The sequence below is a fragment of the Diprion similis genome, chromosome 10, assembly GCF_021155765.1.
Source record: "Diprion similis isolate iyDipSimi1 chromosome 10, iyDipSimi1.1, whole genome shotgun sequence".
Lineage (NCBI taxonomy): Eukaryota > Metazoa > Arthropoda > Insecta > Hymenoptera > Diprionidae > Diprion > Diprion similis.
In genome coordinates this window covers 416,029-442,218 of record NC_060114.1, presented here as the reverse complement: position 1 = coordinate 442,218, position 26,190 = coordinate 416,029, and the positions used below count along the sequence as shown (strand labels likewise).

Here is a 26,190-nt window from a genome sequence, read left to right as displayed (position 1 = left end):
TAAATAAATATTTTATCCGTACTATCGTTCTAGTTTTTTACATAAATGTTATTCCTTTACTTTTTTCCAAAATATGAAGTACATTATTGTCGTCGACAATATTATTGTCAAAAACAAATGACGAGGATTGATTGGAGCCTCCATTGTCCTCAAATAGTTCCAAAAATGGTGTGTTCGGTGGTGATTTATTAGTCGTATCAAGACTGAGTGGGTTTGTAAGATAAAGTGTAGGAATTGCATCACGTTTTATAGAAGATTTAACAGCTCCAAAAATATTTGATTGACAAACATCATCAGTTTTAAAATGTCTCGAACATATGCATGTTCTTTTTACGTCATCATTCATAGTTAATCCACAAGCATTTACCTCGACGCTCGTCTTTACCTGCCATTCCCACACTCCATATCCTGTCATCCTATTTCCATCTTGCCTTACACCACTCGCTATCGCCCTTACCTTGCTATTTCGATTCCGCTCTACCCTGGATCCCCGGTCATTTTCTCACGCAAAAGCCTCACTCGTATCCCAACGCTCTTACCTCCAACATTTTAGCTTCAACTCCCGTTCCCCAAAAACATCACCTCAACTACACCCCATCGACTGCACCCAATTTCCAAATCAAAATAAAAGTTATAATCATTCTCTAATTATTATTCTTTCCCTTCCGTTCCCTGAACGAAGACGGCGACGACTACGAACCAACAAAAATAGCACCCGAACCAACACCTCAGGTGGGTACATGGACTACCGTCCCCCTGTACCGTAACATTATTTTGAATATAAAAAAGTTGGTAATTGGAAAAATTAGAAATAATTTGCACTTACCGATGCAATGAAATATTGTCAGCTTTTGAAGCTTTTCTATTACATAAATAACACAACTTCACCATTTTTTAATAATTGATTGTTGGAAATAAAACACTGATAAATTAAAAACACAAATTTTAAAAAATTCGGAATTGCTTTTCTGAATTATAATAATAAATACATTTGCAAGCACAATTCTAACCTCAATTTATTCCCCTCATTCTTCCCCCACTACTGATATTTTAGAGAATTCACAAGCATGCGCGGCATGATGAAGGTATCTCGGACGAGACAGAAAATAAATATTGTCGGCACCGTAATAGTAAGACATTCTTTCCCATCTAAACTGTCCATATAGGAGTATTACATTTATGGTATTACCTCGCTATTTCTCTCTAACACACGCCTTTCCTTACGTGGCGCGATTCCCGTGCCATCTGTAGGAGACGGCTGACAGCGCCGCCACCGGTAGTGCCGATTGCCGAAAGTATTACGTACAGGGGAATCCCCGTGCTGTGCCGTGGCATCTTGAAGTATTTATTCTTCATTTACTTTTTCAATGTAACGCACAGCGCGCTTGTTGCAAAATCTTTTTTACATGTAATTGATGTACTATAACTGTCACTGATTATTATAAGTCGGGATAATCGCCAACATGGTAAGTACGGTTTCTATTTACTAACTAGCTGCCCCAGTTACGACTTCGCCGGCATCCAAATTTAAAGACCTAACCTAGTTGTAAGTATTTTGATACATTCGAAAATTTAAGGATCCGCCAAAAAGGAAAAAGCTTTCTGGGGCTCAATTTCGAAATCTCAAAAGAGAAAAAGAGGTAGAGAAAGGGAAAATGGCAGGTTCCATGATGAAATTTTTGAGCAAACCTGAAAATAAGGATTGTCAAGAAATTATTAAAACTGTCACAGCTTCGTCGTCGGCTGCCGGTTCTATGGAAGAATCGGAAGAAAAAAAAATATGCTGCAGCCCTAATCCTTTAGAAACTGACACTGAAAGTGAGATAACGCCCAACGCTCGAATACGGCCCAACGCAACGATCCACGGCTCGCCGGCACGAAGCTTTTTCTCACCTTTTCCTCTTCAATGTTGAGCGCCAGGTCGGATATGATTGGTCTTATCTAACTCCGAGCCAAACTAGAATATTTGCCCCCAACTAGCTAAGTCGGTGGCCCGAGGGCTGTGTGTCCGTGACTGAAACACGGCTACCGAGCGAGGTTCGAGGATAATCTCAAGAGCGTGCGAGGAGGAACGGAATGGAATCTGATAAATTCGACACGGGTGAATTAATTACATACTAGCTGCTAATATTCCCTCGGTCGCTAAAGCTCGCTCGGATTGGCTGATTTTTGTGCTCGTGCGCTCGCTTACTCGTTGTCAGTGACACCAAATGATACGAAATTTATGAGTTACCTCACACCCATACTACTTGAGGATTGTTCAATGGGTAATGAATGTTGATCAATACACACCACTAACTTACATAATGAAATAGCAGCCAAAGTTTTTAGCGCACACATCTCCAGATAGGGCACTGACAGCTGACTTGCGAAGCGCTTTTACCCACAAAGGAGAATACTGTGACACTGCGACTTTGTCTATCTCATAACTTGAACTCATGCGTTCGGTTTTTTTTTCTAGATTTCATCATGGTTCGTAAAATTCGATCAATTTTTTTACCGATCTCAGTCTGTCCTCTTTCTGAACGAACCACAACTTTCACGTTTGTCAATACTGTTATGCTCTACGTTATCGACGATACATCGCAGACCAAAGTCTGTCAAATTCGTGGTAATTGAGTTGACCGACATAAGACTATACCAGTTGGACTTGATCTATTACCATCTAATCATATATGGATGTATGCATCGGTATAACAATCACATAACATATAGATAAACATGATACACCTTTCATATTGAATTTCTATAAATGTTTTGTTTTTCGTATTTCATTAACTACGTGATCTCAACAAAGTATTCACGACAAATTATGTCACTGTAAACGTAATTATGGTGCAGCATTTTAGCGGGATACGCTCGACTATTGAAAAGAACCGTAAGAAAAATCATGTAGGAGTGATAATGGATTTTTTTTTTTTTTATTTATTTCAAAATGAGTTCTGGAATGTCAGCGGCTGCTAAAATGGCATCCCATTCGTCACCTGAAAAAGAAAACGTGATAATTTCGATGATAGATTTTCTTCTAACTTTTCAGTATAATGTTTCTAATAATTAATGCACTAAGAATAGTTTAACTTTAAAATCTTATACAAAATGTTATACTATTACAGAATTCTGAAATAGCAATGCAAGCAGCTAATTGTTAGTGACCTGAACAAAGCAAAGGATGCTCAACAATTTGTAAATTCAACTACTCATCTGTATGCACTCTTTCTGCACTGAAAAATGTCACGTAGTTGTCACACCTGTTGTAAGAAATGTACACTTCTTTTTTGAAGTGAGAACTTCATCAATTGTAAATTTGATCTCCAACACGCATATCAATTTGTTAGCGCAACACATTACATTTTCAATAATTAGATCTTAATCGAGTGTGCAATGCCAGATGCTCACCAACTTTATAATTATCGGTCTGCTCGGCATTCGTTTTTTTTTTAATTCTTCTCAACTTGATCTGAGACATGCATATTGGCTTGTTAATATAAACATAATATTTTCAATAATACAAATTCATCCGACTGAATTAATATCTCTACTTCTTAATAGCCTACTATGACAATTGTAGAAAATCTAACCCATCTAATACATTCAATGTAATGCTACACACATATGTAAGTACAGTGTATCGTGATTTTATAAAAATGAATTTATTCAAGAAACACGACTGGACCACCAGCAAAGTAAAAAATTCTAGTCGAGTATTTGAATGTGTGCAATGCCAGGTACTCACCGACTTTATAATTATCGGCCTGCTCGGCATTTCTTTTTTTTTTTTTTGTTATTTTCAACTTCGTCTGAAACATGCATATTAGCTTGTTAATATAAACATAACATTTGCAATAATCCAAATTCATCCGACTAAATCATCATCTCCACTTCTTAATAGCTTACTATGACAGTTGTAGAAAATCTAACACATCTAATACATTTTATGTAATGCTACACACACATGTAAGTACAGAGTATCGTGATTTTATAAAAATGAATTTATTCAAAAAACACGAATGTACCATCAGCAAAGTAAAAAATTTCTCTGGTTCAGTACCAGAAAAGGAAAAAGCGGAAGCCTTATAGGATGACTTCATTGTCCGTCCGTCCACCCGGTCGTCTGTCAGAGTCATAAATCAAAACCTATAGGGTAGTTCCCACTAACCTGTAATAATGAAATTCCAAGAGAAGCAAGGTCTCACTGCGCTACTTATGGTAAAAATATTTGGACATTGTTTTCAACAAATTTTTTATTTCAGTAGATTGCCATTTTTCCACTGGTCCCCTGAGAACCAAGAAATTGTTATAAATACATCATGATTGAGTTATCAGAGATGATTAAATTCTTTGAGTTATCATATGTGCAGTATTGTAAGGAAGCTCATCTTTTACTTTTTAACGGAGTAGTAGCCATCCAAAAAGGCGGCAAGCTGTTCCATGGCACCAGCGCGTGTTCCTCTGTACTTGGGTCTCCCTACACAAAGTGTGAAAAACCGTTTCACAAACATCCATGAACCTGGTCTTCGATACGAATGATTAATATTGATCATATCTTTGTATGTAGTAAAGACCCAACTGAAATGATATTAGACCCGTACCATTTTTGATATTTGTCACAAACTTACATGTTACTGTATAAACTCAAAGATGGACACCTAGATTCTTTGATATTTGTCAGAATAAGTTTATATTACTAATAATAACTTCTTGAAATCGAGATGTCTTATGCTTTAATGAATAACATTTCCGAAAATTCTGAGAAATCTCGAGAAGAAGAAAGCCACATTTTATACCTCTACGTAAAATGTAACGCTGTCAGTTAAACTGTTCTAAAAATTACAACAAATGCAGTGTCAACAAATATTATCAAAATATTGTGCCATTATAGCGGTGCCACACAATTAAATACAAATTTATTCAAACGTGTCCATAAACACATAACTCACACCCTCCATGTGTGACGGATGAGAACTAATAAACTATTCGCAACTAACTGAAAAGTGTTGACGCCTAGCGTAAAAAAAACAAACACGTGAAATGTCTGAAATTCGCTATACTAATATAACATTTGAATATGTGAATATTAATTAACAGTAATGGAACAAATTAATTTATGCCCGCAAGAGACCATATTGACGGCAAGCTTGAAAAACAATTGCATAAGATGCAGAAACACCACTACAATATCATACCATAAGTGTACGTGAAATTTAACGTTATAATAAAAATAACTTACGCCTGCCTGACTCCGACGATGTCCTGGAGTCCGATGCATCGAACTGATCCATGATATTAAGCGGCAGGGCTTCGATGGAGTTTGTAATGTAATGGATAAAATGGTCAATTATAAAATCAGCAATGAAATGAAGTCACGATACTTCTTTATCAGGCCTGGTGTAGCTGGTTTTTGTGCTCGTGCGCTCGCTTACTCGTTGTCAGTGTTTTATGGATGTTCAAGGGATTGTTCAACGGGTGATATATGTTGTGACGTGGCGGGTCTACCAGCCCGTCACCGACCCGCACCTCCACTCCCGGGCGGCCGCGTCAAGCGCTCTTAAAGAGCAAGGGAGAGTCCTGCCGTGCCGCCGATGAACAACCAGAGTTAGTTTTAAGATTTATGTATTGTTGCTAATGCTTTTTGTTACTCCCCCAACCCATTCTCTGAGGTGACCGCCACTGCCGCCGCCACTGCCGCCGTCAAGGCCAACGCCATCCAACGACCACCCTGCGCTGCCGTCGCGGGAAACGCGGAGGGACCACAGGACGACCGGCGTGGAGTTCGAAGCCCCGGACCCAGTAGTCGCGCTGTTGCTTGCTCGGACCTCGATGCCGCCAAGGACATGCTGCCGCTGCCGCCCAGGGGTCGAGTTGCCTCCACCTGAGCCTCCGATAAGACCGGCCTTGCCACCCGGCACCCACAAACAACCGGACTCAGCCTCCCCCTGGGCTCGCCGATGCCGACAGGACCTTTCCGCCTTCGCCAGACCACCCTCGCAACCCGCAGCACAGCGCGGCGAACAGACCGGCTGCCTAGGCTCCCGCCGGTCTCTCGCCAATCTACCTATCATCCCCTCCCGTAGCGCCACCGCGGGATCGCGATCGCCGAGGGCCGGCGGCCACCTCACTCTCCCTTGTGCTGCGCTATTGAAAGTATCGTCACTCATCGTAGTGCCTAATCGTCTTGAAAAATTATATTGAGAAATCGAAGTCGAGTTCTGTTGTGGTCCTTGCTCTGTATCTCTGCCGAGGAGGAACCGTTGCCGCTGTTTTTCTTTGGGAAGAACCGGAAGGTGTTTGCCGTAATAAGGTAGGCTGTCGCTATCCCGAATCTCGCTGGCTATAGATTCGCAATGGCCTCAGGCCATTTTTCCTTTTGCAACAGGTTGCCGGCCGGCTTTGATCGGCCATTTTGTGTGAAAGCCCGCGAGCCTCGTGGTAGCTAAGCTTTTCTATTCAATTGTATTTCTGATTTTAATTGCTACCTTGATTTGTTATAATTACGATAAGATACTCTCGTTGTTCATTCGGTAATGTTTTGCCGCTTTATTGTAACGTATAACTTGTACTAGACCGGGTACCGTGCCGCTTCCCGGCCACGTACCAAGTACGTGAGTGTGAGAGAATCTGTGAGTGAGTGTGTGCGCCCGTGCCGTCGTCGCCGAGCGTAACTACCACCGCCAAGCAGCGACAGGCGACCGTGCCGATATTCTAGAAAAAGCGAAGAAGGATTATCTCGTATTTGTGAAACTGTTAGATTGTTAGCAAGTTTGTTTTTGGAATTGCTCCGCCTTGTTTTGAGTTTGGAAATTCTTAACGAATTTGCTTCACAACGATCCTGTCGTCATATGAGTTATTCATAGAACTTATACTACTGGAAGGGGAATAGCCCATCTCGGCAATGAGTGGAAACTGACGCCAACATGTTGAGACAAAGATATATCTCTATCTCCGTTCGTAACGTCCAGTTCCCCTTCCAGCGCGTACCCCTCACCTGTATAGTCACGCGCGCAATTTGAAGTTAGGGTTAGGATGAAATTTTAATTTATTATGTATCGCAAGAATAATTTTATTTAAATAATATGAATAAAGGGGTAAAAGAGTATGGTTGTTTTTTATAATTCAATTAAGATGGTCGACAAGAATGACAACAGAAAATGTACTAATTCGTATGGCAAACAAAATTAGCTTTCCCGATATTTGCAGACTGGCAAAATTCTTTCCTTTCTCACGTAGTACGACGTCTTTTGGAAATCTAAAGTATAAAAATAACACTATAACCTAAAAAGTTCATTGGTCTTATCAAAAACATTACTATTGATTTACTTACGCATGATACGATACAGTTGCTGTTGTTTGTCCGCACAAAATGCACTTACGTGTCATCACTCTTTTCAATATATTTCAAATTTGTCTACACACTCTAAAATCACTGAAAAACACACGCCGGTAACCCTTGGTTACGCTTATAAGCTATGAGTGGATCGTCGCGGGGAGGTGAGCTGAGAGGGGGGGTGGACGTTACGAAAGCAGATAGAAATATATCTCTGTCTCAACATGTTGGCGACAGCCCAACAACCGTATTCCCCTTCCAGTAGTATAAGTTTTATGGAGTTATTGAATTGTTACTGATTTTATGCCGCTTATTAGTCGCTTATCTTGGTCGCTTGCCGCTCGTCGCTTCTAGCTTATACTGCTTGATTTTGCCGTGCCCTCTTGAATTGTTTAATTTTGATGCTGTGTTATATTTTATGCTATTTTTGTCTCATTGTTATTTATTTTGAATTTTATCGAAGCGTACCGCCACCGATAAGACCGCTTGCCGTGTAAATATTTTATTGCCTGTTGCCTTCTGCCTTGCCGTAACGGCGTTGCTTGTGAATAAATGCTGGTAATTACATCTATAATCATTCGATTATCATCTATACTATTTCACCTTCGCGCCCACGTTCCCCTCACCGCTAGCTAGTCGGCTGTTTTTGTTTGTGCTTGCCCCTGCTATAGTTTCGCTTTGAGATTTGGTGGTGTGAGTTTGGTTCGCCGTTCGAGTCGGCGAACGAATGCTATTGCACGGTAAATTTCGAATCTGGTAAGAGTATAGTCTCTTACGGCTCTCTCGAGCCTGGCGCCCAACACCTGTTCTGCAGTGCCGTCAATCTTTATTTTTCCATCTTTCTATTGCCGTGTTGGTCAACGCCATTTTTGTAAACGAGCCTCTGTGCCGACCCCGCTTTCCCCCGGGTGAAGTAAAAAGCCCGTTACAATGTGAATCAATACAAAAGAACAGAATCTATTGACGCCAAACGTGAAGGACGACCATAAAAAAATTGGTGAAAACTACTATACTATTATACCATACAATCATATGAATATGTGAAAATCAACGGAATATGTAGAAATTAACAACAACGTAAACGTGCGATCGACTTCGTATCCAACGATTGAAAAGATCACAATCTGTTTACACCTACCTCGACGCACGATCGATAAAAAATTTGCGAAAACTGCTATCGCAACCGTACTTCGGGTATATATAGGCTATTCCAATAATATACGAGTGATTCCGAGTATACATAGGTCATTTAATGCAAGTATCAATAATTTTGATAATTTTTCGGTCACCACATCAAAATCCGACTGACTTCCAAGCTCTGCTCGATGTTAAAAATAAAAAATTATTGATTCCACTAAATATTGTTTGCCTGTGAAATTTTTTTCTATTAAATGCCACAAAGGTATAGTACAGCAAAGTGTATTGTGATTTTATGGAAATAAATTTGACCAAGAAAGACGGTAGAACAATCAGCAAACTACTAACAGTTTTACAACACAACGTCCCGCAACTTTTTCTCTAATTGAACGACGTTCTTGCCATCTATTCCTATATGTATTATGGTAGCTACTGACTTATTATAATTTTGTCTTCACGATCGGTTAATTTTTGTTTTTTTGACGATTCTACTACATACTGGCTTTTGAAGCTTTCATTCAACTATGACTCCAAATTTTTTATACTGAAGCCGGTATTTCACGTAGTTTTTAATCTAAAGTACCAACTAATGTTATTTCAGAAAAGGCAGATTCATTATATCACATCATTGCCCTGAGAATATAAGTGGTAGGTAATTATTATTGTTATTTTGTACACTAATTTCACGACCAAAAAAACCATTATAAATACAGCTCCAAAATGACTATTGAATTTTTATAGCACTTCTTAAAATAATTTCAATTATAATTAAGTTATCATGAAAACTACCATATGGCCATTTATTTTGTTTTACTTCAACCAATATATCTAACAAAACTTATTAGGAAAAAAAAAATACACCGATTTGAAGACCGACGCATTTGTAATCATAAAATCCAAACTGTGCCTTTGAGTTATGGTATCGCATTTAAATATGATCATACAAAATCTCAGTTTTTACTTTTTAACTGACAGATAACCGTCGAGAAAATTAGCAAGTTTGCGGCCTTTGTCCCGCTGTTGGAAATATTCGGCACGTCTCCGTCTTTGCACGCTGGCACCGGCTCGTGTCCCTCTGTGGGATTTTTTCTTTCCTACACAAAATGAACAGAATATTTTTAGAACCATTCATTGGACTGGTTTTCGAGGCAAATTGTAAATATCCATCATATCTTTCGAGTAGGGGGCCAACTTAAGCAACGCATCACCCGCACCATTTTTGATCAGAATCTATTAACGCCTACCTTGACGAACGATCGTAAAAAATAGTCGAAAGCAGCTATTATACCACACAATCATATAATCTATCTATATATAAAAAAAAGGTTTTTTAAGATTAATGAAGTTAGCGTTTTTAAGATTGAAATTGTAGGACGCATGAAGTTAGCGTTTTTAAGAGGTTGACGAGGAGATGTCTGCCGTCGTCCAGGACCAGCGCTCCGTAGTTTTCGTGGTCCAGGTCGCCGGGAATGTATTTTCCGTCGTCCGGGACCAGCGCTCTGTAGTATCTGTAGTGCCGGTTGACGAGAAGGTGTTAGCCGTCGTACAGGGACAGAGCTCAGTAGTTTTCGTGGTCCAGGTTAACGTGAATGTGTTTTACACCGTCCAGAATTTTAGTAAAAGCATAACGCTACCACGACGGGTCGTCCAGAAACAGCGCACCGTAGTATTCGTAGTAATTTAAAAAATTAATTAATCTCTCTATCTACTAAAAAAATTTTGTGGAAATACGTGAAGTTAGCGTTTTTAAGACGCCTGAAGTCAGCGTTTTTAAGACGCATGAAGATAGCAGTTCAAGCAGAACATGGCTCCACATTCTCTGCCGGCCCGCGGCTGACAGCGACAAGCTTCACTCGATCAGCCGCATGGCACCGACTTTCTCGCAATTTATCCCATAGACAAATTAAAATATAATTATAAATAACTCGGTTCGATTAATCTGTCAAATCAGAAATTCTAATTTTAACCCCTAGCAACGCATGTTGAAGCCACAGCAGAAATAGCTGTCTGAGGTGCGAAGCACCGATTCTCTTGGTACATGGGCTCATAACCCATAACTGACGGTTTAAAAAAAAAAAAAAAAAAAAGAATCCCTTTGTTTAGTAAAAAAATATTGACGCCTGAAGGCATTCGTTGCCCAAGTCGAAGGAACCAGCGTATTCGTGGTCCAGGTCAGAGGGACGATGTTTTTCATCGTCCAGGTCGTCGGAACAAGCGTATTCGAGGCGCTGCACGAGCAGTGAGACGAGTTGGAGATGAGTCGTAGACGAGCCGAACGGTGTTGCATGAGGACGATGTTTTTCATCGTACAGGAGCAGCGCTTCGTAGTATTCGTGGTCGATGTTACGTGGGAGGGTGGACGTGAGAAGAGCGGTAAGAGTTTACGACTATTAAGGATAATAATCGATTATGCACCCACGTAACAGCACTGAATAAAACTTAAAAACTAAGGAAGACCTACCTTTCGGTACGCCGGTATATGTAGGATCGTGTTGCTATAGTCCAATACAGATCTGTGAGATTGATTTAAATAGGTTGAGGCTAATTTGTAATAGTGATAATTTGATCCTGAAATTGAGAAAGGTTGTTGTTCGAAATAAACGGGTTATTTGATTTAACTGGTAAAATATAGAATATATTCTTCAAACGATTTAGAAAATGATAAGGGTTGAAGTTGTAAAAAGGTTACATATAATTTGTTGTCATAACATAAAATGATAAACTAAGGCCGCAAGATCTATAATGAGTGCGCATTAAGTATAACTGGTCGTTTTAGTAACTCGTATCTCTCTTCTTAGATTTATGCATTCTCAAGTTAAATTACAACATATATATTACGTTCCGCCTACTCTCGGAAACACACACACTTGTTTGTCTATTAATAAAGTCCTAATTGTGTATGGTATCGTCAGGAGAGTAACTCTGCGGTGTGTCCAGGAGGATCCACGAACGATAATCTTGTTTAGACAGATCTTGTGGGTGTGGTTCCGTCGATCAGATTGAGCGTATATACTTATTCTTGAACTTTTGATCTAAGCGAAAAACACAGGTGACAATATATGGTTCCTAATTAACTAACCAAGGTGATAGGAGCCAAGCTGAAAGCCAGAGAATACCTCTCGAAATACCCAAACGATATTGGCTTCTAGCTAGGCACCAATTCTATTGTTTGATTAAATTATTGAATTTATATAATGTAGGTATTGGTGAACAATTAGTGGTGGTTTAAAGGAGTGGCTAATGAAGCTTGCCACCAAGACATGAGTTATTGAAAAAGACGATTTTTTGGTTTGGCTAGAGATGCTGGCCAATAAACAGAATGTTTATTACCAATAGGCAATATTTGAATAGGAATATGAATTTATCAAATTGGTGATTATCTAGACTCGGTTGATGTTGGAGTGAAACATTCGAATTGACTTAGCTTTTGAAGAGTCGTGCGTCGAGATTGAGTGCCGTCGGATCGTGTCGGTCAGGGTCTTAGTAATCTGGACCTGAGCCTCACCTCGAGTCGTACGAATAGATGGATTACGTATGGATGTTGGAGCTCGAGATCAGCCACCAAAGCAGACTTGGGGGTTGATGATCGTAGATTCGGATTACAGTCACTCGGGCAATACGTTAAATTTGGGTCAATTAAGTTGCTAAAGAATCTACTGATTAACACCGTTTACTAGTTATGTAGTGTTGAAGTCTAATTAAACAAGGGGTCGAATGTTATTGACTTATTATCATTAATCACTTAAAATTACCTGACCCGGTAGAATCAGGGCAGAACTTGATTTGATTTTTATTAAAGGAAATGAATATCATGAAAATGTTTATTCGCGAAGATAAGAGAGTCAGTACAGAACAGGAAAGAATTTGAAATAAGGTGACAGTAAGTCTTTGCAATTCACAATACAAATTGAAAGCTTGAGTTTAACGAATTAGCACGGTACTTTAGGCCGGGCACAATGAAGATTTTCCGAACACTACTATCGACCAGAAGGGCTAATACGGGTTGACGTCCACGCACCTCGCGACTTGACAGACGAAAGACATGTCGTCTTGGGCCTGACGGTCCAAGAGCCCTCCGTGCAACAAAGTTACAGCGGTAATTAGCCAATGAGATGCGAGGGCGACCTCCCGGTGCCAGAATCGGCATGGTCAGCGTCACTCCGGGCCTGACTCGAGTGCTCCAACGGTGTTCCGACGATTCTCAATCTCGTCGGTTACATACTATAATTGCGAGCAAAAGATATTGAGATGCAATTCTCACACATTCATCCATGCATCTTAATGAACAACCTATTTCAATTTGGTACATATTGTACGCATGGTTAAGCCTAATTGTTGATGATGATTTTGACTAAAAAGAAGAGATACTTTTGGGTTGAGACTCGCTGGGGTTTATCTCACCACTTCACGCTTTGCGTTCTCGGTAATGTTAAATATGGCACTAAGTTAAACCTAGTACGCGGGCCTGTACGTGACTTTCTCTAGGAGGGGTGGAACTCGTCGGTTGAAGCAATATGATATTTTGCTTTATAATCATCGAAACAAAACTCTCAAGCACTGTGGCTGTTGAGTAAAATGAAGCAATTCTTTGGTTATGTTTTAATTTTGAAAAAGGTTCGCCGAGGCGGTACGTCGGGACGTAACATCGAGGTCGACGGAACAAGTGTTTTCGGAAGGACGATGTTTTTCATCGTCCAGGGGCAGCGCTACGAACTGTTTGATTAGGTACTTATCGGTACATGTTGCAGGGACGATGTTTTGCGTCGTCCACAACCACCGCTCTGTAGCATTTGTAGTCCAGGTCGACGGGAATACGAATTCAGTAATCAAGATAGAAGGTGCGATGTTTTAGAAACACAGAAGGGGACTTTTGCAGCCCAAAGATTAAGTAATATAATTAAACACTGAATAAGGACATCTCTTATATTCACTCTATTCAATCGGGTGACAAGGTTAGTGTGGGAAACTCCAGAAAGTACATCTCTTACTCTCCGAACAATAAACGAATGAAACGCACTAAAGTGCGAGGCGCGAAGCGCCGAGCTTCAGTGGGTTGGTGCGCGAAGCGCGCAGGGGCGGAGCCCCTAGTTATGTATAAAATCAATGTAACATGTAAAAATTAACGGAGACGTGAACGTGCGTTCGACTTCATTTGTAAGGATTGGTACGATCGGAATCCATTGACACCAATTGTTGGAAACCAAAAGGTGTGTGTGAAAAAAAAAAAAAAAAAAAAGAAAAAAAAAAGGGGAAAGGAGAAATTGGTCAATTATCGAAAAATGTATTACGTTATTAAGAAGACTCGACGACAGAAATTCCGAGCACGTTATGTTTATATTATTCTTGAGTTGCTTGATTCTTTAATTCAATTACTTTCAGTTTACATCATGATGAATTTAGTTACGATACCAAGTTATTGTGTTCAGTTCATAAGTCGAAATGTAACGTAATTAAATGTAAAATATTGTAAGCGAATTATCAAAATGCCACATGAAATAGTTATGGCAAAAATGTATTGTGAAGATTGAAACACCAACGATTGTAAACACGACAAGCGACTTGTTTGATTCCTCGGGAGACGGCGAAATAAACACCATTGAGGTGGATTTGAATATTGTTGCCGATTCAAACGACCGCACTGGTTAAACGTTTCTCTCGCGGTTCGACGCTCGCCCACGAACATATTCGAGCACGTGATACGTGTCGTCGTGTATGTAACGCCAATTCAGCCTTAGGGAGTCTCTCCTTAAGGGCTATAGACCTCCCGGGAAATTCATTTTTCTCAAGTCCATGCAGGTCACCCAAAACGGCACGACGAGGTCGCGAGACCAAGTCGGGGCCGATAGGCGGGCGAGCGAAAGAGCGAGCGAGAGAGAATAGGAGAGGGCGCTAGTGGCGCGTTGGCCTGAATCAGAATAAGTCCCCTAGACAAATGGCGCTGCGGTAGATGAGAGGTTGATGAGCCTAAGGCGCGCGTTTAGAAATCAGATTCGATCCGACCACGAGCTGAACAAGTCGCCTTTCGCCAGCTGGTAAAAGTGTACAATTCTTATTGCGCTCAACTAATAAAAGTGTCCACCAACTATACAGCGTGTCGAAGATTATTCTTATCGTCTCACCCTTAACAACTGGTGCCCCGGGTGAGGAACCACGACAATAGTGCGGGAATAATCAAAAAGTGTAACAACGTGTATTAGTTCTCCAAAAAGAAACTTATCTGTTTTCATCGATGGCACCGCGTAAAAACAAACGACTCGCATCAGCTCCGATCACACCACCACCTGAACGACGACGTCGACTGCGTAATGATCGGGAAGAACCACCAGCAGCCAATTCTACTACGAGGGTGACACCCTCTGAGCTACGAGCGAGCTCCGGTGATCGAGAAGAACCGACACCGGTGAGAGTAGCGCAACAATTACAAATGCGACAACAGCGAACACCAGAGCGTAGGCAACCCCCGCCTGTGTATCCACTGGATATCGACGCTATCATCTCCGTCGCGCCAGATGCTCCGACTCCTGGCGGATCGAGAGAACGACTCAACAGTCGCGATGATAATAACGTCAACGATGACGGTGTCAACGTGATTTCACGTAGAAATAGTGTACCAAGAGAGCTACCTACTGGGGGTGTAACCGACGATCCTCTTGTGTTACTATCGAACACGTTCACGCGAACGTTGGACGCCTTTCGCCAAAGTATCCTCGAGACCACCGCGGGAAGTTCACGCAGCGAATCTCTGAATCATCTTACGAAACTACCCGAGTTCAGTGGCAATTCGTTGGAGTGGGATCACTTCAAGCGGACTTACGAAGAATCTGTGGATCACTTCACTGACAGGTTTAACATCGGGCGTCTGAAAAAGGCGCTAAATGGAAAAGCGGAAGCACTCGTCAGCACGCTTCTTAATACTACTAATAATCCGGACATTGTGATTCGAACCTTGGATAGACATTTTGGGAATCGCCACTTGGTCGCGAACGAAGTAATCAAGGATCTCAAAAACATACCGTCCCTGAAGGCGAAACAGTGCAACCTCGTGACGTTTAATACGAAACTGTCAAACGGTCTTGTTGCGCTACAAACATTAAATTTGCCAGAATACATCAATAGCATCGATCTATTGAGAAGTATAATCGCTAAGATTCCCGACAACCTAAAAACCGATTTTTACCGATTTGCCGACGAGGGAGCTGATCCGTCGGAGAATCAATTCACTCTAGCTAAGTTCGCGAGGTTCATGAACAAGGAAGCTGACTTGATCATAAAAGCGGGCATATTTGAAATCGAAGAGGCGTCTGCAGTGGAAAGTGAGAAACAATCTCATTCACCAAGGCGAGAAAACAGGCCCTCGAGAGCAGCTGTAGTCTGCGCGTCAACAAGTCGGGCCGCGGATACTGACACACAAGGAAATCGAAGTAATCGGGTCAAATGTTTAAATTGCGGTCGAAACAATCATGAAATAAAAGATTGCCGTGACTTTCGAAGACAGCATACGAGTCGTAGGTGGGCCATCGTGAAAGAGCGCAAGCTCTGCTTTGTCTGTCTTGGTGGTGGACACGCGAAACAACAGTGCATAGAGAAAACAAGGTGCGATGCGTGCAAATATGACCATCACACGCTTTTGCATTATCACACCAGAAAGGCAGGACAGTCATCGAAACACCAAGGAGATCTCAATCGTCCCGGACAAGACGGAGATCGTAGATGCTCAAAAGGAGCGCAAAACTTATCGGGACGAGAAAATCGAAACAATCGTGATGATTCGCGCGCCCAGGATCGCGCGCCACAAAATAGAACTTGACTAGCGTCGAGACAAGGACTTCTTCAGATTTTACCGATTCGTGTGCTGGGATCAAAAAGGGAAGCGAGTACATATGCTCTGCTCGATGGGGGCTCCACGATTAGCGTCGTGGATAAAAAATTTGCGCACGAACAGGGATTACGCGGTGAGCAAATAGATATGTCATTCCGAGGACTGTGGAGTGGTACGATGCGTTCCAAGAGCGAAAAATTGAGCTTTGTTGTAGTAGGTGCCTTTGGCGAGGTGAGAATCAATCATGCTGTGGCAGTGGCCAATTTAGACTTGCCGCGTCAATCTTTATCACGAGAAGTCGCGCATCACGTTAATGGAGAATTGGGAATCGAAATTGAGCCTTATACCAACGCAAGACCTGTAATTCTCATCGGACAAGACAATTGGTCTATTATCACGCCGGACAAATCTCGACAACTAGAAAACGGCAGTTTGGCAGTCTCACATACTACGTTAGGTTGGGTGCTTCATGGGTACACCACCGGACGCGGTTTAAAGCTCAATCTAAGCGCGCTTGCGACGCAGTGGAAAACGCCGCAACCCGAGAGCATTGAGCAGCGGACTCTTGAAAATCTAGATAAACTTGTAAGAGGATATTTTGAAACCGAAAACCTCGGCGTGGCTATCGCTAAAAACGAAAACGGTAAGCACGAAAGAGCCTTGGCCATGTTAGAAGTGACAACAAAAAAAAGACGTGGTTATTGGGAGACGGGTTTGCTTTGGAAAACGGGATTAATGCCGAGCATTGACGGAAAAGAGACCGCGTTGAAAAGACTGTATTCGTTGGAGAGAAAATTAGACAAAGACCCTGAATTGGCGGCGCGATACTACAAAGAGATAGAGCAATGGATCGCAAATGGTTATGTAGTAAAAATCACGAAAGATCTGCCGAGGCCGCGTAAGTGGTATATCCCTCATTTTCCGGTCAGGAATCTAAATAAACCGGAGAAAGTGAGGCCTGTCTTAGACGCAGCTGCTAAAACGAAAGGCTTCTCCCTCAACGATTTTTTGGAAACGGGCCCGGATTTGTTAGAGTCGCTGCTCGGCGTACTTTTGCGTTTTAGACAGTTCCCTGTCGCCGTAATAGCTGATATAAAAGATATGTACATGCGCGTTAAAGTGATAGAGAGAGATCGGGGAGCGCAAAGGTTTTTCTGGCGAGGTGCCGATCGTTTACGTGAGCCCGATGTTTGGGAAAACACGGGACTGATATTCGGCTCAAGATCGTCCCCTTGCAGCGCGATTTATGTGAAAAATAAAAATGCGGACACATTTTCTAAACAGAAACCCGAAGCCGCACGTAGCATTGTAAAAAACAGCTACATGGATGACTATCTTGCGTCGGGTAACTCGGTAGCGGAAATGCGAAAACGCGTCCGAGACGTAATTTTAATCAACAAAGAGGCTAATTTCGATATGCATGGCTGGGCGTCGAATGACTCGCGCGTCGTTGACGACGTATGCGATGAAAATAAATTAAAGAAAAAAGACATTGCAAGTCTCTGGCGATACGGAAGAACGCGTACTAGGCTTGTACTGGGATAGAGACGAAGATACGCTTAGTTTCAATGTCGGTTTAAGCAAAGTTCGCTCGAATTTAGCCCGCGGCGAAGTAGCACCAACCAAACGAGAGTTTTTTAGCATTGCAATGTCGGTGTACGATCCACTTGGCATTCTCTCCCCATTCACGCTTCAAGCGAAGCTTGTAATGCAAGACATTTGGCGTAGCGGGGTTAAGTGGGACCAAGCGATTAGGATGAAAGAACTTAAAGTTTGGGTGATCTGGCTGCAAAATCTAATCGAAATGAAAAATTGCAAAATACCGCGTTGTTATCGTATACCTGGTTCTGATAATGTCAAAACTCTGCTGCATATATTCTGCCACGCGAGCTTGAAAGCATATGATACGGCAGCGTATTTGCGATCGGAAGCGAGCGATGGCCGAGTTCATTTGTCGTTGGTGATGGCTAAATCGCGAGTGGCGCCGGTAAAACCGATGACGGTACCGAGATTAGAATTACAGGCGGCTCTGCTTGGAGCGAGGATGGCAGCCACTATAGAACGAGAACTAGAAATTCCAATACATGAGCGCGTTTTTTGGTCCGACTCTTCGACCGTTCTGCATTGGATCCGCGCAGATCCGTTACAAAAGCAAATGTTCGTCGCGAACAGATTAGGAGAGATCGGTGAGTTGTCAAAGGTCACGGAATGGCACTGGGTACCCACGGGCTTAAACCCGGCTGACGATGCGACGCGACCGTCTGACTTACCCATGCGTTCAGATGATCGGTGGTTGATTGGCCCCAAATTCTTGCTCGAAAGTCATAATTCGTGGCCGAAAGAAAACACCTTGAAAAATACTGAGAAGCGGGCAATAAATGAGTTAGAAGCTCGGAAAGAATATATCGGAGCGGCGTTTCTAAAACAACCTGAAATGTGGATGATCCCTACTAGAGTCAGATTGCTCGGGTGGCAAAGAGTGATGAGACCCATAATGCGCGTGAGACAAATATTTAACATTTGGCGTCGATATCGAAGGCCGCCCGGAGAGAGCAACACGCTCAGTAAACCTTCAGCGTTAGAACATCAACAGCGAGAGAAGATGATTTTAAAACGCCTAAAAGTAATGGAGTCGCCGGAAAACGTCGCTGACGCGGAAAAATTTTGGTACCGCGAGATTCAAGCTGCATGTTTTTGGAGAGAGTTAGAATCGTTACGAAAGGGCGATTCCCCTAAAGGTAGCAAACTATTTGGCTTAGAGCCGTACATCGATAATGAAGGTTTATTGCGGGCAAGAGGACGCGTCACAAAATTGGAGAAAACGAAGGGAGTAAAATCAGAGTTTGACGTCGAAGAATTTGAGAATCGACCGATAATATTAGATGCTGATCACTATGCCACCAAACTTCTAATTCTAGAGTTTCATCGCCGTTACAAACATGCTAACAATGAGACGGTGTTAAACGAGTTACGACAACAATTCTACATAATAGGGCTTAGATCGAGACTCAGATGGCTAGCGAAACGCTGCGTTACTTGTCGCATGCGTAAGGCTAAACCATCAAATCCGCCGATGGCCGATTTACCCGCGTGTCGCGTAGCCTACCAACAACGCCCGTTTACGCACTGCGGTATCGACTGCTTTGGGCCGATGACAATAAAAATTGGACGTCGGCACGAAAAACGTTGGGGCGTTCTCTTCACGTGCATGACAACGAGAGCAGTCCACGTAGAATTAGCAAGCACGTTGAATGCGAGTTCAACCATTATGGCGATCCAGAGACTAGCTAGTAGACGCGGTTTTCCGACCGATATGTACAGCGACAACGGTACGAACTTCGTAAAGGCCGATAAGGAATTAAAGGAAGCGATCGCCAATATTGATAAAAATAAGCGACGACAATTCGCGGCAAGAAATCGCTTCAATTGGCATTTTAATCCTCCCGATGCCCCGCACATGGGGGGAGCTTGGGAGCGATTGGTTCGCTCAATAAAAATAGGTTTACGTCACGCGCTGGAAGGGCAGGTTGCGACGGAGGAAGTACTTCACACGATTTTGATTGAGGTTGAGCATATGATCAATTCGCGGCCGTTGACCCATGTGTCGGTAGACCCGCGAGACGAGGAGGCGCTCACGCCCAACCATTTTTTAATCGGTTGCTCATCTGGTCACTTACGGATGCCAAAGTACGACAAGGTGGTAGAAAATCCTCGGAAGACCTTCGAGATTGCTCAAAACTTGGCGAACGGCTTTTGGAAACGGTGGCTTCGCGAGTATATTCCGACACTTCTGCCTCGTACGAAGTGGTGTACTCCAGCTGAACCTTTAAAATTAAACGACATAGTTCTTGTTGTAGATTTCCAATCCCAACGGAACGAATGGAAAAAGGGCAGAGTAATTGAGCTTTTCCCAAATAAATCCGACAACGTCATTAGAATCGTGAAAGTGCGCGTCGGAAAAAAGGATTTCATGAGACCCGTAAATAAATTGATTAAAATTTTCAGTTTGTCAGAATAAGTCAAAAATCGAGTGAATTTTTGACTGGGGGAGATTGTTGGAAACCAAAAGGTGTGTGTAAAAAAAAAAAAAAAAAAAAAAAAGGGGGAAAGGAGAAATTGGTCAATTATCGAAAAATGTATTACGTTATTAAGAAGACTCGACGACAGAAATTCCGAACACGTTATGTTTATATTATTCTTGAGTTCATAAGTCGAAATGTAACGTAATTAAATGTAAAATATTGTAAGCGAATTATCAAAATGCCACATGAGATAGTTATGGCAAAAATGTATTGTGAAGATTGAAATACCAACGATTGTAAACACGAAAGGCGACTTGTTTGATTCCTCGGGAGACGGCGAAATAAACACCATTGAGGTGGATTTGAATATTGTTGCCGATTCAAACGACCGCACTGGTTAAACGTTTCTCTCGCGGTTCGACGCTCGCCCACGAACATATTCGAGCACGTGATACGTGTCGTCGTGTATGTAACGCCAATTCAGCCTTAGGGAGTCTCTCCTTAAGGGCTATAGACCTCCCGGGAAATTCATTTTTCTCAAGTCCATGCAGGTCACCCAAAACGGCACGACGAGGTCGCGAGACCAAGTCGGGGCCGATAGGCGGGCGAGCGAAAGAGCGAGCGAGAGAGAATAGGAGAGGGCGCCAGTGGCGCGTTGGCCTGAATCAGAATAAGTCCCCTAGACAAATGGCGCTGCGGTAGATGAGAGGTTGATGAGCCTAAGGCGCGCGTTTAGAAATCAGATTCGATCCGACCACGAGCTGAACAAGTCGCCTTTCGCCAGCTGGTAAAAGTGTACAATTCTTATTGCGCTCAACTAATAAAAGTGTCCACCAACTATACAGCGTGTCGAAGATTATTCTTATCGTCTCACCCTTAACACCAATTTTAGAGAATGATCCTCAAACAAAATAAGCGGAATTTACTGCACTATTGCACCATACGATCATATAAATATATGAAACTTAACGTAACATGTTGAAATTTCCGTCAACGTTAACGGGCGTTCGACTTCGTATTAAACGATTGAAAAGATCAGAACCTATTATCTTTATATCAAGTCTATTTTTATGTATTCAACATTGTTTTTGTCAAGGAACACGACAGGGCAATCAGCAAGGTACCGACAGTTTTGACGCCAATCTTTAAAAACAATCTTAAATAATCTTAAATAAGGTGGCGAAAACTACTGCACTCTCATATCATACTATCATATGAATATATGAAATTGAACGTATTATGTGAAATCTTAGGTCAACGCGAAAAAGACTTACGCCCGCCTGACCCCGACGGTCGCCCAGAGTCCGGCGCACCGGACGCGTCAATGCGGCTCAGAGGCTAAGTGACACAAGACTCTGAAATGCAAACAAAAAATGGTCAAACACAGAATTATTAATGAAACGTGAGCGCAATTCGTCTGTACTATATCATTCGTATCACGGTATACAACGATCCGGATAAACGTGCGTTCGACTTCGTATTTACGGAATGAATAAATCAGAATTTATTGACGCTTACCTTGCAAAACCATCTCAAAAAAATCGACGAATACTACCACACTATCATATCATACGATCATATAAAACATGCAAAAGTTAACGTATCATATGAAATTAACGTCAACGAAAAAATGACTTACGCCCACCCGACCCTGAAGAACGCCCAAAGTCCGGCGCGCCGGACTCGTAGCCGTGGCTCGGTGGCCACGTAACACAAGACTCTGAAATGCAAGAAGTAAAATTGTCAGGCATATAATCATTCATAAAATCTGAACGCGATTTGTCTGTACTATATCGTTTATCTTACGGTATACAACGATCCAGATAAACGTGCGTTTGACTTCGTAGTTAACGAATGAAAAGATCAGAATCTATTGACGCTAACCTAGACGAATGATTTTGAAAAATTGGCGTAAACTACTTCATTATTCACTGAAGTGTGAACTGTGCCAACTACTCACCGCCTCCAATTGTATCATTTCGGTCTCTCATCTTCACCCGAATCACAAATTTTTACCTGAAACATGCATATTTACTTGATAGTACATAGCATTCCTTTTTTCACAACAACAATTAAATCGAATAACTCCATATTTCCACTGTCTCACTGTGCGTCGTGTCCTTAAGCTTTCTCAATGGCGACTAAGACTGGAACCAGCTATTTTCGAAAACCGTAGCATAGTAGCAAACGGATTATCGATTATATATCACTAACACAATGAATGATTACACGTCTGTGAGACACAAACACACCCAACGACATAGAGCGTCAAAACGCCGCCGCTTCCCTTCTGAGGAAAGGGGATTTCGGAGGAACCTAACATTTTGGATATCGACAACAGTGCCAATCATCTCCGCGTAAAGGAGTGGCAGCTAATTTTGATGGCGCTTATACCCACGTCAAGGAGCAGCAGCCAAAGTTTGAAGCGCACACATCTCGCCCCCACACAGAATTTGATACTCACTGCATATTCTTAAACAGTATACACTATGCAAAAAATATTTTACATGTGTATAGGATATTCTGTAAGTGGCCAGAAGAATATTCATGCATTGGCTTAAGTTGAATACTTTAACAATATTTCCGAAACATTCCACAACGACTCACATTATTCCACTATGCTACTACTATTCTAAGCATGCTAATTTTACATATCATTTTTATGAATTTGAAATATCTCGATAGTTCACGGAGCCAATCCTTCTCTAAATTACAATCAAATGTTCCTTGCCTACTTTGTCATTATGGTTTTAATTTGCCAGTAACCTCTTCTGACATTGTCGACATAATGTTCACTTTTAACTACCGATTGAATTCATACTATTTCGTCAAAGCTTAAATAAATACTGGGCAATATAGTTTTTTACGATCATTGAAATCAATCTGCTATTGTTATCAAATGCTTTGGTATTATCGTATCGATATGATATTCTTCTTATTACAATTCCATATATGATCAATGAATATTTTATAAGCCTTCAAATATTTCTTTGGGAACATGTCAGGGATATACCATGAATATCTGATGCTGTGTGTGACGTAAGGGAGTCGAAGGTTGAAGGTATTTATTGATATTTCCATAACAATATTGGAAAACTGGTAGTTACAGAGAAACAAAAAGTATTACAAAGAGAGTACAAGCAGAAACTTATACGATTACATCAAAACTATAGTCCGAATTAAGGCTAGGGCTAAAACTAAAACTAAAACTACAGATACGAGTACAGCTATCTCGAACCGGTACATTCAGAAAGGCATGCAAAAACGAATGCAAAAGAACAAAGATCAAAGAACGGACGAGGCCCGTAGACATCTTCACAATACGGAACGAGACGCCTGAAGAAACTGAAAGCAGAAACTAGAGGCACGTAGTGTCCATTCTAACTAGGAAAGAAGAAAAATAAAGAAAGAAAAGAAAATAAAGAAAAGAAAACAAAAGAAAGGAGGCTCTCCAGTCCGAAAGAGATACTTAGCTATGTATACTCACTATGGAGTGGCAGCTAATTTTTCGTAGCGCTTTCGCCCAAAAACGTGAAAAGCAGCTAATTCTTGAAGTGTACACTGGGTTCAACCAAAAATGTCTCAGTGAACTCAATCAAACATCGACATCAATTTAAACATTATTAGATGTATGACTAAGCGAAAAAAGCAACAATCGCAAAATAAATGTGCATTAAGTTTTTGTACCATGTTCAGTGATAAATATGGAACATAGAACATAAATATATTGTGGACCTACTTGGACTCTATGTTCAATTGAATTTTTTTAATAGTGTGTACCTGGCGTATCGTAAGAAGGCATCATCATTATGATTACACTTTGATTGAACATAGCGGCTAGGGAGTAAGAGGGAAGGGGGAGGGGGTTACGAAACTCCAAAAAACGAAATGGCGACAAATTTCAGTGCACAGTTCATTACTACAATGTTGCGCCATACCAAGCGCCCTGATGTTCAATCGTTTCACTTTTATGATTATCGAGCAAATAGTGCCAACAGCACTGCAGCATGGAAGTAATAAAGAGTTGTTGTTTAGGTATTTCTAACGACCGTCGAATTTCGCCTGCTTCCCTGTTACTTCCTGATAAAGACTCATACAACTGGTAACAAACAGTAATTCCAGCCGTGGTTTAAAACGTCGGCACCGCTTGCTGCGTTTACAAAACCACTGTGAATTTTGTATAATGACATATTTTTATAATAACAATGTGAGTGAGTGAGTAAGTATTATGAGAATCAAGAGTGTAATTATTCACTAATATGCATCGGTCATTTGATTTACGAGGCACCTAAAACTTCTTTATAATAAATGTTTCTTGTACACAATCTTACGTCACCTGAATTTCCATTATAACTAAGAACAGATTTCTCTGTTAACAACACTTTTAAATTGTTCTTAGACTTGACTCTGGACAGGGCGACGTACAGTTGACCATGACTAAAGACCGGATTTGGCAAATATACCCCAACTTTATCAAAAGATTGTCCTTGTGATTTATTGATAGTCATCGCACAACCTAATCTTACGGGAAATTGTCTTCTCACCATCTTAAACGGAATCTCCTCTTCGGATGGAGATAAATCTATCCGCGGTATTAATACTCGTTCTCCAGCGCAAGTTCCACCGATGATTTCAGTACAAATTAGATGCTGGTTCAACTTTTTTTACTATCAATCTAGTGCCATTACATAACCCTTGTGATAAATTCAGATTACGCAACAGAATAACAATGCTTCCGACTTTTAACGATAACTTATGAGGTGGAAGACCATTCGGTGTCAATGAATTGTAACGCCCAAAAGACGTTATGTATTATAATCCACGGAAGCAACCCACTTCCCTCGAGTCAACCACTCCTCGAATTAACTTTAGCCGTCACAAAGCACGGATATAACATATAAAAGACTGAAACTAGCCCTATAATATTCAAAACGAGTAAAGCCAAAGAGAATAGAATAATATGTATATACTAAGAAATATACCTATATGAGGCACGCTAATCCGGTACAGCAAGCAAAAACCCATATCTATATAACGCACGGCGTCCGAGCCTCGCGCGCCGACAAAGAGGGGGAGGAACCAAAATAGTATATAAGCCGGCACCTCGAACACAGGAGGACACTCTCTTCTTCCAGCTCTCTTTTGGAGAAGCTAATTCGCAAACAAAGGATCAACTGAGATCGCTCAGTTGATCCAATCATATACATTGTGTTCTAACCGTATAACGGCTATTTAAAGTATTATATTCTTCTATTTCGAAATCTCAGACCATTCTAAACAGCAAACCTACATAAATTTATATTATCTTTATTTACTGCTCTGCAGCTCGTCAACGACTCATAACGATCATCATTAATTACAATACACGCATTTAATCAATTTATTCGGTAGCTGGCGCCGATATTAGGCCACACAACTTTCTGTACTATTTCACTATTAATACTTATCATTATCATTCTTTTATCACCCAACATTGGCTGATTCTTCATTTTTCTATTTTTTTTGTATAATGTTAAACGCCGCAGGCGAAATAGATTAAAATTCTTATTTTATCCAACACGCGCAAACAGAGATTCTGTCAATCACCCACCCCTTCATCCCACCGGCTGCATCTTATCACTATTGCAGTGAAGGATTCATTGCTGACACACACACCCGGCTGCGGTCGTGCGCTATTGCAGCGCACTCTGCATTGCTAACTCACACATTCATCCATATTAACGGCTGCGTCTCCTCACTATTGCAGTGAAAGATTCATTGCTGACACACACACACACGGCTACAGTCGTGCGCTATTGCAGCGCACTCTGCATTGCTAATTCACACATCCATCCATATTAACGGCTGCGTCTTCTCACTATTGCAGTGAAAGATTCATTGCTGACACGAAC

General features: G+C 41.5%; 1 protein-coding gene and 1 long non-coding RNA gene across 2 annotated transcripts; one reads left to right on the top strand and one right to left on the bottom strand.

The window, feature by feature from the left end:
- Positions 1-1,609: 1,609 nt before the first annotated feature.
- Positions 1,610-11,981, bottom strand: LOC124411471. The gene is made up of 3 exons (XR_006929668.1): positions 11,867-11,981; positions 4,153-4,156; positions 1,610-1,622 (listed from the first exon to the last, which is right to left on the bottom strand). It is a non-coding gene; the product is annotated as an uncharacterized LOC124411471 (long non-coding RNA).
- A 6,451-nt stretch (positions 11,982-18,432) lies between these two features.
- LOC124410954 lies at positions 18,433-21,001 on the top strand. Its single transcript, XM_046889705.1, has 3 exons — positions 18,433-20,223; positions 20,578-20,695; positions 20,784-21,001. The coding sequence occupies exons 1-3, from the start codon at positions 18,433-18,435 to the stop codon at positions 20,999-21,001; spliced, it is 2,127 nt and encodes a 708-aa protein (XP_046745661.1).
- Positions 21,002-26,190: the final 5,189 nt, after the last annotated feature.